The sequence below is a fragment of the Pleurodeles waltl genome, chromosome 10 (genome assembly GCF_031143425.1).
Source record: "Pleurodeles waltl isolate 20211129_DDA chromosome 10, aPleWal1.hap1.20221129, whole genome shotgun sequence".
Taxonomy (NCBI): Eukaryota; Metazoa; Chordata; class Amphibia; order Caudata; family Salamandridae; genus Pleurodeles; species Pleurodeles waltl.
In genome coordinates this window covers 1,002,173,876-1,002,190,562 of record NC_090449.1, presented here as the reverse complement: position 1 = coordinate 1,002,190,562, position 16,687 = coordinate 1,002,173,876, and the positions used below count along the sequence as shown (strand labels likewise).

General features: G+C 44.2%; 1 protein-coding gene across 2 annotated transcripts in view; it reads left to right on the top strand.

Annotated features, from left to right (window-relative positions):
• HDAC8 (histone deacetylase 8) overlaps nt 1–16,687 on the top strand; it is a 571,221-nt gene that overhangs the window by 55,606 nt on the left and 498,928 nt on the right. For both annotated transcript variants that reach the window (XR_011199196.1, XM_069211852.1), the window contains exon 4: nt 11,130–11,271. Coding sequence is in view for 1 of the 2 variants with exons in the window: in XM_069211852.1 (XP_069067953.1) it covers nt 11,130–11,271 (142 nt within the window). In the remaining variant the exon portion in view is untranslated. The remainder of the gene's footprint in view (nt 1–11,129; nt 11,272–16,687) is intronic.

The window sequence follows — 16,687 nt, the reverse complement described above, 5'->3', positions numbered from 1 at the left end:
AACCCCTCACTTCAGTCATAGAGTCACATGATTCAGTCAGGGAAGGGACTGGAGACTGTAGGAAACCTTGCATTGGTATCTGAGAAGCACTATACTGGGGGAGGGAACTTCCTGGTTCAGGGGTTCACGTCTGGGTTAACAGAAGTAGTTGGCATTCTTGTCCTTGTGTCCTACCACCTTTGTTGTTTTTCTCCTTCTGGGTTTCTCTGTAGGTAAGTCTTTGCCCCTTGCCCTTCAGACCTTTTTACCTTGTCTTGCTTAAATGTTGTTTGTCCCCCTACTACTTTTGCTGCTGTTCTGGAGTTGTTTACTCCTTTAGCATCCTTCGTCCTTAGTGCTGGTGCCCAGGCTGACCACTAGATCATTAATACAAACACTGCCCTAGGTTAGAATAAGCTACTCACTCCGATAGTGGGGAACCTGTCTCTACACCAATTCTGAAATTATACTTCTTGTGCAATGACCTATACCTGTACAAATCTAGAACTCCTTGTACCCGCTGCTTGTGGTCCAGTCTGCACACTAGGCCTTTATTAGATAACAGTCCATGTCATGTATTTCTCACAATGCTGCTCCTCTATTCCTCCTTCACTTTCCCTGCATCATTTTCCCCTTCTTTGTCTATGAGGTATTGAAGTTCTCAATACCATTGGAGAGACTTGGGGAGGGCAGGGATTCTTGCAGAGCTGCATCCTTGGCCTAAGCTTGACACTTAGTTACTCATGGCATTGGAGAAAATGTTAAGTAGGGTCTTATGGTAGATGGTATTGAATGCAGCTGAGACGTCTAAGAGGGCAAGAGGTTCTGCAGAGATCAGCTGTGTCTTTGATTTGGAGGATATCATCCAGGGGTTGGATTGTGGTAGTTTCACTGCTACAATAGGAGCAAAAGCCAAATTGGTACACTTAGAAACAATTGTTTTGGTCTGTTTCGGGTTGTAGTTATTTAGTTGTGCTTTTTCAGGTACCTTGCTGACCAATGACAGGTGATTTATAGGATGTTAATTAGCCAAATCATCCGGATCAATGTGTGTTTTAGTAAAGGAAGAATTTGGCAGTTTTCATAGGACGCGAAGCTCAGGGGTCACCGACCTTCACTGTATTAAGAGCTACTTGCTCTTCAGGGCTCATTCAGGGCTACGTGTAATAGTAACCACCTCAGACAAGATTACATTAGTAGCCACCCTAAGCATTATTACTAACAGTGCCACCTAAGTGCATCAGGTAGGTTTGACAGCAGGAATGTAAAAAAGGCTTTGTCACTTTGCTGGGTCTTTACATAGATGACACAAAATAGGCAGAGCTGTAATGCCACATACACAAAAAATGTAATATTCTCATTACATTTCTCACAAAACTACATGATTTATCACTTAAAAAATCAGCTTTAAATATATTTTGGGAATGTACCAATTTTTCTCCAAACATCAGCTTATTTTTTTCCAAACCCCATCTTATTTATGAGTTCAGAAAATACATACATTTTCATCTCTAATACACATTTTTCAGTTTTGGTGTATGTAGGAAGCTGGCTTTTTATGCAGTGCACTAAAATAAGGTACACTGTGCAGAGAGTCCAGTGGATCCCCAAAGATCTGCAGAGGCAGAAATAGATAGGCCTAGTGCTATAATTGTGGTAGTGTGGGCGAACAGCTAGGCTTATCAAAGAGTTGTGTTAAGCATTTGTTGTACTCATAGTAAGTGAAACACAAACTCAAAGAATAAATCCAAGACCAATTTAGAAAAATACCAGTTGCTTTTATATATGCTTTTAACCAAAGAACTTCGTTATAAGTAAGCAGTTAAAAAAAAAAATACTTTGCTGTTTCAAAAGTCAACACTGCAATTTTCAGAGTTCCTCAATGTTACCCTATGGGGGGAGACAATGACACAGTTTTGAAGATAAGTACACAACTGACGGTCCCAGTCTCCAGGGCTTTAAGCTAGCACCAGGCACGGTTCAGGTGGGTACCCAGAATGCATCTACAGCAGGGCAGGGGCGGCTGAGTGCAGAGGTCAAAGTCTGAGTAGGTGCCCAATGTTAGTTAAAAGATGTTGACGCGCTGCTCACACGTAAGTACCAGCAGTGACAGAGGTTGGTCTCTGGGGGCTGAGGCGAGCACCGGTGGGGCCACAAGGCAGAACCAAACTTAGACCTTCAGTGGCACAGGCGGCTGGGTGCAGAGTGGCAACACAGCATCGGGCACCCAATGCTATCCAAAGGAGACAGGGGGTATCTGCTGGAGCGCTGCTCACAGGTGAGTAAAATGGGGTCAGGGGTCTATTTCCTGGCATTGAGGTAAGTACAAGGGGTAGTGGATGTGATACTCCAAGGCAGCACCAAACGTACATCCTCAGCAGAAAAGGGGCAGCAGAGTGCCAACACAGCATCAGGTGCCCAATGTTATTCAATGGCAGAGATCACTTTCAGTAGTAGGCTGCAGGCTCAGGCCAGGGGGCCGGGAGAGGTCAACCCACAGCTGCCCAGGTAAGTTGAGATGCCAGGCATTGTAGGGACATGGACCGTTCAGCTCCCCATGGTCCAGGGGCTCCGGGTGCAGGGTGTCTTTAGGTGCAGGAATCAGCTTACCAGGCAGGTCGTGGTCAGGGGGAGTCCTCAGATTTAGGCTGCAGCGTCACTGGGGAGTCTTGCAGGGGTCAGCCCACAGTGGACTCTGGGTTAGAATCTCCGGGAACCTTCACTGGATGGGTGGGCCGACGGACTCGGGCCAGGGGCGTCGCGTGCAGTGGTCACTTCTGGTGTTGGGTTTCGTGGTTCCTTAGGGAGGCTTCCTCTACTTTGAAGATGGTTTCTTCTGGACAGGTCCACTTTCCATGGGAGTCCTTGGTCTTTTTCGAAGGCAGGCAGTGCTCCCAAGGCTTTGGAAGTCACGAGGCTGGAGGACGGGTCGTCCTTTGACGCAGGATCGTCAAGGGCTGCAGACAGGCCTGTAGGGCTGGGGCCAACAAAACCACAAAAAACGGTACAGGGATTATTTGTATCCAATCTTCGCCCAAGCCCTGGGGAATCACTACAGGGAGGTAGGAGGAATACCAGACCACATCCACTCTTAATCCATACACAAAACAACAAAAAAATGGGACTGGGAGTATTTTTATCCACTCTTACATCCCTGCTCTATACCCTGTGTATATGCCCTTCCTTAGGGGGTCACCCCTTCATGGATAGAAAAGCCTCACCCACTTTATAGTGGCATGCTTCATCATCGGCTAGTCCAACCTGCCGGGTTAAAGTAGTACTAACCAGATGATCTCAGCCATAGTCCCTGGGGAGAACTAGCTCCTCCTAGGGCAGGGAGATCCAAATAAGTAGTCTTCTGGTCAGTAGGGTACCAGTATGGTAGATAGATAGATAAGGTGAGGCTTTCCCCGCCCCATTTTTTCGTGGTTTTGTGTATGGAATAGGAGTGGATGTGGTTAGGTATTCCACCTACCTCCCTGAAGTGATTCCCCAGGGCTCGGGCCAAGTCAATTGGTGTCTACAGTCTTCTTTGCTGATGCAACTCTGTAGTGTCCGGCTCTTCTTAGGTCATCAGCAATCTGTGTTCTAAGGTTCAGGGGTGCCACCTAACTACTAAATATAGGGGCATTACAGGGAGTTCCAGGTGGTAGCCAATGGGCTACTCACCTTTAGAGTAATTACACCCTTTCTGTGACCACTTCCTTTGAGAAGTGGCATAGCCCTAACCCTATTGTGCTTATTCCTTCCATACACGATGGAGGAATTTAAATACTAGTTTCCACTTCAGCTCGTCCACTCTAGGGTTGGGATTGGCATGAAGTGGTCACTCCTACTATTATACTTACTTTTCACACCAATCCTGCCGCCAAAAGTGGGGTCAGGAACTGGGGTCGACCTCCTCCACCATTTGGAGAGGCCTGGGTCGCACTTCAAAGGCAGCAAGGCCTTTGAAGCTGCCCTCCCTGGAATGTTCATCCTGCCTGGGAGAGGAGGTCACATCTCTGCCCAGAGCAGGCCTTTATTCTGCGCCCTCAAGAACATTGACTCTCACCTCAGGGGTCCAGAACTTTGTCTAAGGTGGCTGTATGGGTGTGGACCAGCCAGTACCCACGCTAAGAGTTGGTAGGTTTTGGGGGCACCTCTAAGGTGCCCTCTGAATTCATGTATAAATAAATCCATCATTGTATTCAGTGAGGGTTTATTAATACAAGATGTTTGATACCAGACATCCCTATGGTCCGTGAAGTTATCATGTAGCTAGGGAACTCGTAATGACCATTGTCCAGCACATGTACTTAACATGGCTTCACTGTTCACTTGCTATGTCTGGGAATCGGCAAAGACATAGCAGGGGCATATCTGCTCATGCAGGTATGCCCTCACATGTAATATAATGCACCCTGCCTTTCGTGCTGGAAGGGGTGACTTACATATAATGCATGCAGTGTAAGGGGACAGGGCACACAGGCTGTGTGCCATGTCGTGTTTCATTTTAGGTCTGCACCTAGACACGAAGCCTGCAAAGGCAGCACTTAGGTGAGAGGGTCCCTGAGGGTGGCACAATATGTGCTGCAGCCCTCAGAGGTCTTCCTTTAGTACCCCATGCCCTAGGTACCAGGGGTACCATTTACTAAGGACTTACAGTGGCAACTAAAGGTTTGTCAAGTGGGAAAATGACTGTGCAGTTTTAGGGAAAGAGATCTGGAACTAGGCACCTGTTTAGCAGGGCCCCAGGGCACTTTAAGTCGCTGCACCAGAAACCAGGCAAAAAGTTGGTGGGGGTGGTGAACATGTCCAAGGAAGCACTTTCTTAAAATATAGATATAGCCATTCAGCAAAGCAAATGCTTTAGTTTTAGCAGGCTGAGCTGCACTGAGGTGAGCTATTTACAGGTAGCCAACGAGCTACTTTTTGAAGAAGCCGGTTCCATAATGAAGGAGGTATAGATATTGTTCAGATTGGGGGGGGGGCAGAATTGGGTTGAGGCATGGTGATATATGAGGGGCGGCTTTTATTTAGATAACAGGTGAGTTTTCGGGGTTGTTCATCGGATCAGTGATAGAGGAGATGGAAGAAGCTTTAAGAGAACCTATACTGAGGCAATAGGATTAAGTTTAGAGGTGGCTCATTCAAGAGATGAGTTTTGTATGTATGCTTTCAATCTTATTGGAGAAAACATGGTTGATTTTCATTATTTTCTAAATTGAAAGAGAAGTTAGAGGGAGTAGCCGATTGCAACAATGCTTGACTGCTTTGAATAAAGCATTGAGGTTGTTCTTAGCATCCATAATGATTTTAGAGTAGTGGGCAGCTTTACCGTGACAAATTGCAAGTTTGATCACTACTCTAGCAGATTCAAGGAACAGAATTAAGTGGGTTATCTGGAGTAACGTGAGTTCTTCTCAAGTTTCCTTAGAGCTTGTTTGGCAGAACTGAGAGTGTAAGTGTACCTGACAGCTGTAGATTTTGTTGACAGTACGGAAAGGGACATAAGCGTTTGCAAAAGGCATGCCAGATTTTTTTGCAAGTTCAGAAGAGAGTAGACATCATTTATGTGCTCTGTTGAAGAGAAGATAAGAGAACAAATAGTTCTTTAGAAGGAAGATTTTAAAAACTCTGAAGGCGACTGGGGTGAGTTAGATTTGCTTCCTGTGGGTTAAAGTAGGTAGGGTGAGGAGTAAAATAGAGCCAAAGTGATCAATCCCACCAAGTATGACAGACTAAAGCCAAGTAATATAAGAGAGAGGAGAAAGAGAGAGAATAAGAGTGCTGCTTTGTCTGAAGATGTGGACTGAGATGAGAGCAGTAGGGTTAAAGGAGACTGTAAGATGCAAGAAAGAATTTCTCAGAGATTTGCCAGGTAGATTTCAATGTACTATATATATATATCGGACATTTCAATCTACCTGGCAAATCTCTGAGAAATTCTTTCTTGCATCTTACAGTCTCCTTTAACCCTACTGCTCTCATCTCAGTCCACATCTTCAGACAAAGCAGCACTCTTATTCTCTCTCTTTCTCCTCTCTCTTATATTACTTGGCTTTAGTCTGTCATATATATATATATATATCCGAATTGGAGATGGAGGAGAAAGCAATTCGATCTGAGAAGGCATTATGGATTATTTTAGCCTGAAGGCTGTTAACAAGGTTCATTGTGATATGTTGTGAGGCACAGAGTGATCTACAAGTTGAGAGGCACTTAAAATGTTTAGGGGGATACATGGGGTGTGAGAGAGAGGAGGGTTTTCTTAAGATGATGGCAAGGAATCTACTAAATGGGTTCGGGCAACATGCTTAATAGATGGATTAGCCATCAGGGATGAGCTAATCGAAGCTAGGAGAGGATGTCAAGGTGAGCTAGGTCGCTTGATGAAGAGCTACTCGAGGATGTAAATAGTGAGGAGATTGGCAATACCAGCAGATTGATAATGCACAGAATGTATGTTGATGACCATAAGTGAAAGTGTTGGGGTAATGAAAATATGTAAATTAAGGGAGGATGGAGATGTGCATGAGATTAGAAGTTGAATGTTCATGGATGCAAACTTATATTTATGGTTCATTAATGAAAAGCCTTCATTATTAGGGCAAGCGCTGTAAATAAACATTTTAAGGTCACTGCACTACTGACAGTGGTTCCAGTTTAAAAAGAAAAAGATGTACACACGTTTGAAAAGTTTAACAATATGAGGCTAAGTATAATGCTCCCAGAATACTCTCGGATTAGATGCAAATGTTTGCAGATGTTTGTTAGCAAGAGTGATGATTTTTTGCTTTCAAAATAAAATGTTCAGAAAACAATGCGAGTAGAAAAAAAAGGTTTGCTACTATGACATTTTAGGTGCTGTTTCTTTGAAACGGCATTTAGTAAAATGTGTTGGTGCATGCTAGTATTTCCCAAAAATATTCCTAATGGAAAATCAGTGTAACCATTATCAGCAAGATTATGTGAGGCGTGAAAATAAACAAGCACTGGCAAAGCCAACCAATCTGACATTTTTAATGAGTTTTTTGGTTTCCTCAATGGGTGTCTTATTTTGACATGGCTTTTGTAACACTTTATTGTTGTGGGAGCTGCCAGGCCCTCTCCAGTGTAACAAACACTGGCAAAAATAAAAAAAGGTTTTTTGTCTCAAAAAGCACACATTGCCACCAGTGGGGTAACAAAGGTCCGCAGCCCTCTTCAGGGGCCTCCCTCAGCACAGCACCTGCCCTAAGAGAGTCGGAAGGGGGTGGCCCTCCATGTTCTTGGCAGGGGAGTCCCCTCCAGTTTCATTACACAGTAGTTTCTGGCACTGAACAAAACTACTTTGTGTGCCAGTATACCCCTTGTTGAAGAGCAGAATGTAATCACTAACAGTAAAGCCAGCTGATAGATAGAGAGAAATAGAAGTTTAATAAAAACAAAATGACTTTGTTAACGCCTGACCTAATAGGGACCCAATTTGTAAAGAAAGTCACAAAAGTGCACCCATGGTATATGTCTTTGAATTAGTGGCTTCCATGAGTTCACAAGAGCTTACAGAAGTAGCCTAGGAAATCTCACTCCTAAAAAATATTTGTGAACTGTATTTCAGTGCAAGCAAATATGCATGTGTAGATTTGCTCATGTGAAAATCCATTGAGCGTTTTACAAATTCACTTTCCCTCCAACCACTTTTTTCCCAATCTTGCAAGAACTTCTACTTCTGCCCTTGTCAGGAGTAAATTTCCATCCTTTCTTGTAATGGGAAAATAGTGTAGAAAAGGTGGTGAAAATCCTTAAAACATGCAAGTTAGTAGGTTTGCAGACTCAAAGGCATTCCAGCCCTGGAACTATTGCTTACTGCTTCCTCCAGCCCCAGTATGTAGATCTGCGGAAAGGTGGCAAACTAAGGTAATTTCTATAGTAAGGATTGAAATTGCTAGTATTCAAGCCCTACTATAGTAGTAGCCCTCGCATAATCAAAGAGGCTATTATCAGAGTATTACAAAATGACATTGCTGCCATAATTTGTCGCCGCACTAAATGGCACCAAAGGGACAAGACGCTTTTTTTGCAGGACAAGTAGATTTAAGAAGCAACCAGTCCCATGGACAAGTAGATATTTTATTAAATTCCACACCCCTGTTGTAAGGTATTCTCTGTAATGATCTCAGCTTGTACTTTGTTCTTTACTCAAGCCAATCTGGTAGCTCGTTCTTGTCCGTCACTCACTCTGCTTCTTTTGTTTCTGCCCTGATACCAAGTAGAACCTGATTGTTGCCCCTGTCTTTTCCAGTTACTCCTTCTTTGAATTATTATCATACTCTACTGATAAATGATTTACTGTGTTTAGCTGTCCCTTCTTGTTTCCTGCATCCGTTTTTCTGGATTAGGAGAGAGTAAATTCCTTTTGATGATTTTTTTTCTTTTTTCTTTTTTACCACATGTAATTCCATATTAAACAATTCCCAAAATATTTTATTTACCTGAAATAAAAACAAGTTTACATACCACACAGCTTACTTTTGCTTATCATACGCTTGTGCAGCACAAAGTTCATAACTTTATTGCTTTGAGGCACTCTTGAGATAGACACAATTTTCTATAAGCGTGCATAATGATTACTTATTGCACTTTGAGCTTTCTTGTTCAGCTTGTAGGACAACATACACTTTCGGTTGACCCACATTTTTTAAAACATCTTTTTTATGGGTTTTTCCAAAAAAGGGATAGAAAGCATATAGCATGTTAAATGCATTGCAGTTACAGACTTTAAGGCATTGCACACAGTAGAGTTCAAGCTAGTAATAGACATTGCACAACAGCAAGAGATCGGTTTGTGTTTCAGTATTGCAGCATAATGTGGCATTGCAGTGTGTTCAGTAAGTTGATAGGGATTGCCTGCGTAACATTTGCAAATATCTAACTGAAGGAAAAAGCATCATAACTGGTGGGGGGGGAGGGCGGTGAGTGCGGTAAGGTGTGACTTTGTATACGTCTTATCATGAGAGAAGCTCAATGTATAGAGGGGCATGCCTGAGGAGACAGAGGTGTGTTGTAGAATTGGACATTAAATGGGGGAGGGGCACGTGGTAGGATCCGGGTGGGGACAGGGGAGAAGGACATAGGGGTTGAGGGGTTAATATGGAAGGGATGTTGAGGTGGGCATGAGTTGTGAGGTTTCAGCAAGTAACAAAACTTGCATGAACAGTTTATGCCAGCAGACTATCTCTGTGCACCTTCCGTTCGAAATTGTTTAAAAATTGCCAAGAGCTGGGGTGCTTTTGGAGGCCGCAAGCTTTCTCATAGCAGAGTGCTTCCTCTTAGGCCTCCTCCCACTTGCAGAGGGCCCCTTGCCAGCTTGCTCGTAACTAAGGCGTGGGTGACTGTCCTGCAACAGTCTCCTGGGATCCATCTGAAGATCTTCCGAAGTTTGCGGAGTGTGTGCCAGCAGGAGGAGGCGACAGAGTTTACCTGGCGGGTCATGGATAGGGAGGAGTCGAGGTTGATTCCTAAGTTGCGGGTGTGCTCAGTCTAAGCAGAGGGTAATATCGGTTCATTCGCGCGGAGTGAGGTATACCCTACGTAATATGCTAAACTGAATGTTTTAGAAATGTGAATTTCGTGAAACCTGTTGGGAATGTAAAAACGCTTGCTTCCATGTCCTCCTCCCATTTGTTTCACAGTGTGGTGAGAGGAACGTCCAAGAGGTTGCAATGGCTATGTAAGGCCAGGTAATAAGGTGTCGGCCATCGCAAGGAAACTTTGTAGGACTGGGTGGAGAGGTGGTTCAGAATCTGGAGTGCCCCATAAGATGCAATATGTAATGCAGAGCTGTCTCTACGTCAGAAACTGACCAGTAGGAAGAGTATGTTCTCTAGAAAGTTGGTGAATAAAAAGCAACTGGCCATCGGAATAAAGGTTGTGTGCAGGGAGTGTGATGTCCATATTGCCATGTTTGTTGACGTTAGGAAGCCTGGGAATCGGGGAAGGCCTACTACGGGAAATTTGGGTGCATACGTTGATTTGCTGGAGGAAAGGCGATGTATTTGAAGCATGCATGCATGTGCTACTGTCTCCTGGAGGAACCATGGGGTGGTAGACAGTACCCCTGGAAGCAGGTTTAATAGAGTTGCTTTTGGAAGAATTCCCGAGAGTCACAGTTCTCACCCATGTAGCGTTCTCACTGCCTTTGGTTGAACCACATTACATCACTTCAGAATTTACTTCCACTACCTAGTCTCATCAGCTTTTTTATGGCCTCAACTTCCTGAGAAATATTCTGTGTTGTCTCTGAAAAGTTGCGAATTTAGTTTTGCATTAATGCACATCAAATTTGGGGTGTTTCAGATGTAGGGAGGGAAGTTCCTCCAGAGGTGTGGGTCAGTGACCCAGAAGCATCTGTCTTGTTTTCTTCTACATCGCTTAAATAACCATTATTAAGCTGGTTTGGTTGAAGCTTATCGGCTGTGATGGTTGGGAAAAATGGAAGGTATGCCTTTGTGGATCCTTCAAGGTTTTGTATACATGAAGCACAGAGTTTTTATTGTGAATGTGACTTTCACGGGTTCCCTGAGAATTATGACTTGCTTTGTAGATGGCTCAGTGCAAATATGGGGCTAACTGATACATTTTGGGATGTTTGGAGTCCCTTGGTGGAGATAATGAAGCTGACAATCCTTATGAATCCTTAGGAAATCCCTGAGTTGCCCTCCCCCAGTGGCCTGGACACCTCACCAGAGACGAGGTATCAGCAGACCTGAGGTAAGTAGTCCAACGTGGACTCTGCAATGTGTTGTGAGTGCCAGTTTGGCTTCTGGCCCAGTTGGAGAAAACCAGGCAGCAGAAGTGTTCTTATGGACTTGGTGGGCACATCTATTTGTAGGTTGGTTCACTGTAGTTAGAAATGAGTCTAAAGTGTATCTGACTCATGGCAGCCTAGCGTGCCTTCTGTCCCACTGTGGCTTAGCGTGGCTTCAGGGCTGTGCCCCTGGAAGGCATATTTCAAGTGTGTCAAGAGTGAGGATTCTTCAGAGCAGCGACCATTGTAACCACTATTAGTAGGTGATCGGTAACTTGTTTTTGTGTACATCTTTTTAAGATCATAAAAGAGTTTTAACATACGGTGGGGGATTGAATGGGTACCTTCAGAATTACTGTTTCTTTCACTCCCTCCTTAGGTTATGACTGCCCAGCTACAGAAGGTATATTTGATTACGCAGCAGCAGTGGGAGGGGCCACAATCACTGGAGCCCAGTGCCTTATGGATGGGAAATGTCAGGTAGCTATTAACTGGCCAGGAGGCTGGCATCATGCAAAGAAGTAAGTCGTTTTTTTCTGAATAAGAATACTTGCAAGCCAATTGTCTCTTCTGTTGTGCAGCTGGTCTTGTCTTCCCTGCAACTTTAAACCACACCTTGATGTATTATATAGAAGTTGTCTGCTAAATCGGGTCAAACCCCCCTTTGATGCCTTTTACTGATATTGCGTTCTTTGTGCTGTAGCACTTCCCCCTTAGTTCTTCTCCATCTGCAGTAAAATTGGTTAAGCTAAGGATTTGGCTAGTACCAGTCGATACTGCTCTTGTCGTAAAGTTTGAAGAAAGCATGTATATCTCTTTTATTGATAAAAAATCTCTAAAAGTAAAGGATTACCCAACTTTGTTTTATCTGACTTTTTCTGCAGTCACTGCAGAGATATTGAATATGGTACTGCTATTTTGGACATTTTTTTCTTCAAAATTACTTCAGTGAACATTTCGAATGTTTTTCCTTAGATTTATATGAGCTTTCATGTGTTCTGTATTATTTTGTTTAGTCACTGTGGGGGTCATTCTGACCCTGGCGGTAAATACCGCCAGGGCGGGGGTTGGCGGTAGCACCGCCAACAGGCTGGCGGTGCTCCGCCGGGCATTCTGACCGCGGCGGTACAGCTGCGGCCAGAAGCGGAAAGCCGGCGGTGTACCGCCGACTTTCCGCTGCCCATGGGAATCCGCCATGGCGGCGCAGCTTGCTGCGCCGCCATGGGGATTCTGACACCCCATACCGCCATCCTGTTCCTGGCGGGTCGCCCGCCAGGAACAGGATGGTGGTATGGGGTGTCGTGGGGCCCCTGGGGGCCCCTGCAGTGCCCATGCCAATGGCATGGGCACTGCAGGGGCCCCCGTAAGAAGGCCCCACAAAGAATTTCAGTGTCTGCTTTGCAGACACTGAAATTCGCAACGGGTGCAACTGCACCCGTCGCACCTTCCCACTCCGCCGGCTCCATTCGGAGCCGGCTTCCTCGTGGGAAGGGTGTTTCCCACTGGGCTGGCGGGCGGACTTTTGGCGGTCGCCCGCCAGCCCAGTGGGAAACCCAGAATGACCGCTGCGGTCTTTTGACCGCGGGACGGTCTTCTGGCGGTTCCCGCCGCCCGCCAAGCTTAGAATCAGGCCCTGTGACTTTTATTTTTCACAGGCTAAGACCTTGTAGTCTTTCAGTTTACTCTTATTATATGTTTGATATTTATTGGAGTTATGTTCTATTTATTTATATCTTTTTTAAATTCAATTTTTTTTGGGGGAGATTGCACCCATATCTGTGATCTAGATTTGTTTTCTGATATGATGATGAGAAAACATAAATAAAACGTAATATAAAAAAAGAAAATTCTCAGATTAATTATCGTGACAGATCCACAGTTTCGTCCTTTACTGCTAATTACCATTAGTTCAACAAACTCACATCCCTCAATACCCATTACTGACGGAAGCGTCTTAAACATGATTCTAAAAATCTTAACCTCTAACTTTTCCTGCAGTATCTAATGGAGTATTCAGCTTGAAACAATACCTTAATACTCACATCACATATGGAGTTAATTGATCGCTTCTAAACCTCATGACTCCAGGCAGATTAAAACGTGCATTTGTTATCATATGTCCGAATAAACCAACATCAGACCCGCGTATCCTATCAAGCTCATGTATGATTTCAGATCGTACTTGAGGGGGGATTAAAAAACAACTTCAGTTACACTTTAAATAAGGCAGCATCCTTCACAACTAACGTTCCAAATTCAGACCAGTGAGGGGAACAAAATACACCCTTATGAACTTTAGAGAACTCCTCACCATTGTCGCTGATGGGAGACAGCCTTCCCTTGTCTGCTAGACCTTTTAGAGGAGTATGATGCGGTGCCCCACACAGCTCTCTTTAAAAGATTTGAAGAGTAGACAGGTGTGTCTGGCTGTCTCTTGAAAACAACAAAATCATGTCTCTCCAATCAGAATCTGGAAATATGGATGGAGGCTGCAGTTGTTTAGATAACTTGCTGCATGCCAAAAGGTTTGTCTCTTTTACATCATGTATAAATGTGAACATGTCCCCACTTATGCAAATAATGGAAAACCCCCAATTCAATTTCCAAAAGTATGCAGGTGGCACTTACCCTCTTCTTGAGAATTACCTCAAATAATCACCAAAACATTACTAAATATCTTGTGCACAAACACCAGAGGAGGAAAGAAAGCCAACTCTACCTAAACTGATCCAAAACTGAAATTGTTATGCATTCAAATGACTATTTAGTCTTGGAGCACTGCCAATGATTTGTCACATTTGTTGACTTGCAAACGAAGCTCGTCCAAACCTAACCGAGGGGAGCGGACCCTAGCTTTCGTAGTGGCTTGCCTAGACTGTTGCACTATGATAGACACTGGTCTGCTCAAGAAATCTACTGACACACTGCAGATAGTGCAGAATCAGGGGACTAGCCTCAGTCTCAACCTCAGCAAGACCATTTGAAGCCAGTGTGGAAAGCTCTCCATTGATTATCAGTGAAATCAAAAATCGAGTTCAAAGTTTTTTACACAATTCACAAGGCCTGGTGGGGCAAAGTTCTAGAATAAGTACAAAAATGGGCCTCATACTGCATACCATCCAGACATTTATGCAACCTTTTCCAGTTGCTGAATGTTCCAGCCTCTAAACATGGAGTAATTTGCCAGGAATTCAATGCACCAAACTCTGGACAAGGTGAGCCAAACCATCTTCACTTTAGAAAACTCCTGAAAGCTGAGTTCTTTCTACTGGGATTCAATAAAGCATCAAACGTAGTGACTGAGGAATACTTGTTTGAGACCTCGCATATTGGTGTATGCTAATAGTTACTTTTTTAACTATGCTTTTATATGCCACAATGTTACCAGTGCTCCGAAGTGACTTCTAAGTTACAGTTTTTAGTGCTTTATAAAACTCTGTAAATATGTAAATAAAATAAAATGGTTCAGCAAAAGAGGCTCAACCTTTTGCTGACATTATGATCACTTCAAGTCATGGGCTTACCAAGCTCCTCTTACTCGTATGCTTTACCTCAACTGCTTTGACATTATGGGCCTCATTACGAGTCTGGCGGTCACTAGATCGCCAGACTCGCGGATGGCCCAACTGCCACATTACAACCCTGGCGGTCAGGCCTCCAGGCAGCTGCCAGCTCCACCAAGATCGGAGATCCCAGTGGTTGCCAGGATCAGGGATCCCGGCGGTCTGGAGGTGGTGGTGGTCCTAATCTGCCAGGCCAGCACTGGAGGCAGTGCTGCCCTGGGGATTACGCCCCCCCCCCCATCTCCGCCAGCAGTTTCATAGCTGTACCACCTCCCTGAAAATGGTGGCGGGGAACGGGTGCAGAGGGGCCCAGGCGGGCCCTTGCACTGCCCATGCTCTTGACATGGGCAGTGCAGGGGCCCCACTGGCCAGCACCCTCGCAGTGTTCACTGTCTGCAAAAGCAGACAGTGAGAATTGTGAGGGTGTTGGTGCACCCTGCGCTCTACAGCATTGCTGCTGGCTCAACTATGAGCCAGAGACAATGCTGTAGGCTGTTTCCAGCTAGGCCAGCGGGTGGAAACTCAGGTTTCCGTCCACTGACCTAGCAGGAAACTCTTAATAGGGCCCGTGGGGAGGTAGCCAGTATGGTGGTAACCTCCCCACCGGAAGTTCGGCGGGACAGTGTAAACCGTCCGCCGAACTCATAATCAGCCCCTATGTGTTTTACATTAATTTCATATCATTTTTCCTTCTAAATATGTTCTCATCCTTTTGTTTAAAGTTTGTGGCCACTTTTTTGTTAATACATCGCAAGTAATACTCAGTACTTAATCACTTCACAGGGTTGGCCCTTTTAGTTGGCAAATGGACTCTTACACTACAATGGAGAGCCCCAAATGCTCCACTGCTGGTGGCATGGCAGGGTGTGTTATGCAAATGAGGGGCAGCAGAAGGGACTGTCCTCAGCTACAAAGAAACACAACACCTTCGCAATCGCCCGATTTCTGTAGAGTGGGATGCACTTCTAATGCAATTCTTGCACTTCATGTCTCCAGATAATCTTCCCCCGTGAATTTGATTACACTACGAACCTTCTATGGGAGCCCCTGGTGAACATCCTCTCCACAATCCAGTATCACTTGTGCACACTCCTTGGCCCTTCTCTCCTTCCCCTCCTTGTCTGCTCACGCAGCTGAGGCATGCAGCGACCCCACCGGGCCGCTCTTCCTACACTGCTATTATTACATTATTCGAACCACTGTTTCCTAGTTGTGGAGTCTACCCACCGAAGTTGCATTGATTTTTGTCATTGTGTGAGTTGATAGCAATGCATTGTTGCACAATGTGTATACCCTGTGTTTTTCCCAGGCACTGATATGGTACGGACATGCTCGGAATATTGAGTTTCTGATGGTGTTTCACGCTTTATGCTTACTTTTGTGATCCCCTATTCAGGGATTCTTCTTGCATTACTGTGTTTTTGTTTACCAATAAACTCCAATAAAACATTAAAAAAAAATATATATTTTATACATTGCACCCTTATTTAGTCCCCGTTTTATCCTTTTCTGTTTTGTATGCCTTATTTCAGCAATTGACCCCTGATCATGCAATTATCAGTTCATCATCTTTTCTGTTCTGTTACATTTTATTACTTTTTAGGTCTGGCATTTGCCAAGACCTTTTGATCCTACTAAGAATATAGGTATAAAATACTTGCTTAGAGGGGGTTTCCTGCAGCCCTCTTCACCAATTGGTCTGTTATTGTGTCATTCACTTTTTGTTTCCACTAACTACAGCGGCTAGAATGGGGCAGTGGGTCAGCCCACATAAGCCATTGGCTAAAATTACCGTGAGTGTCTTTCACAAGTACACCTCCACACAGAAAATAGCTCAGTTAAGTGGCAGGGACTACTATAGGAATGTGTGTTTTTGAGACCAAAGACTATTTTTGCTTTCAGTCAGTGTTTTATATTTTATTAGATTTATGAGGCCTTGGCAGCGTCCCCAACAAAACAGTTTTGTAAAAACCATGAAAAACCAAAACAAGAATTGACAAAGCCAGACCTATTAGTTTTCCCAGTGCTTGTTTAAAAAGAAATAATATATATATTTTTATTGCTTGGCAAGAGAAAAAAATTAAAAGCATGCCTAAAACTTATCACTTCATGTAATATGTATAGTTCCCACAGGCTTCCAGTGAGTGGTTTGATAAGTATACATGATTTGCGTCTGCAAATGAACATCACAACAAGTGTGTTATGCACAGAGGGCAAACTAGGATCTGTTAAGAGCCCTTTAGATCACTCATAGCCCTATAGACCTCTCAATGTTCCAAAAATTATTTATGTTGCTTCCTTCCTGTTCTTTTGATAAATGTTATTCTTCTAGATCCATATGTGCTTTGACTGTTTGGTTCATTGAAGTAACTAC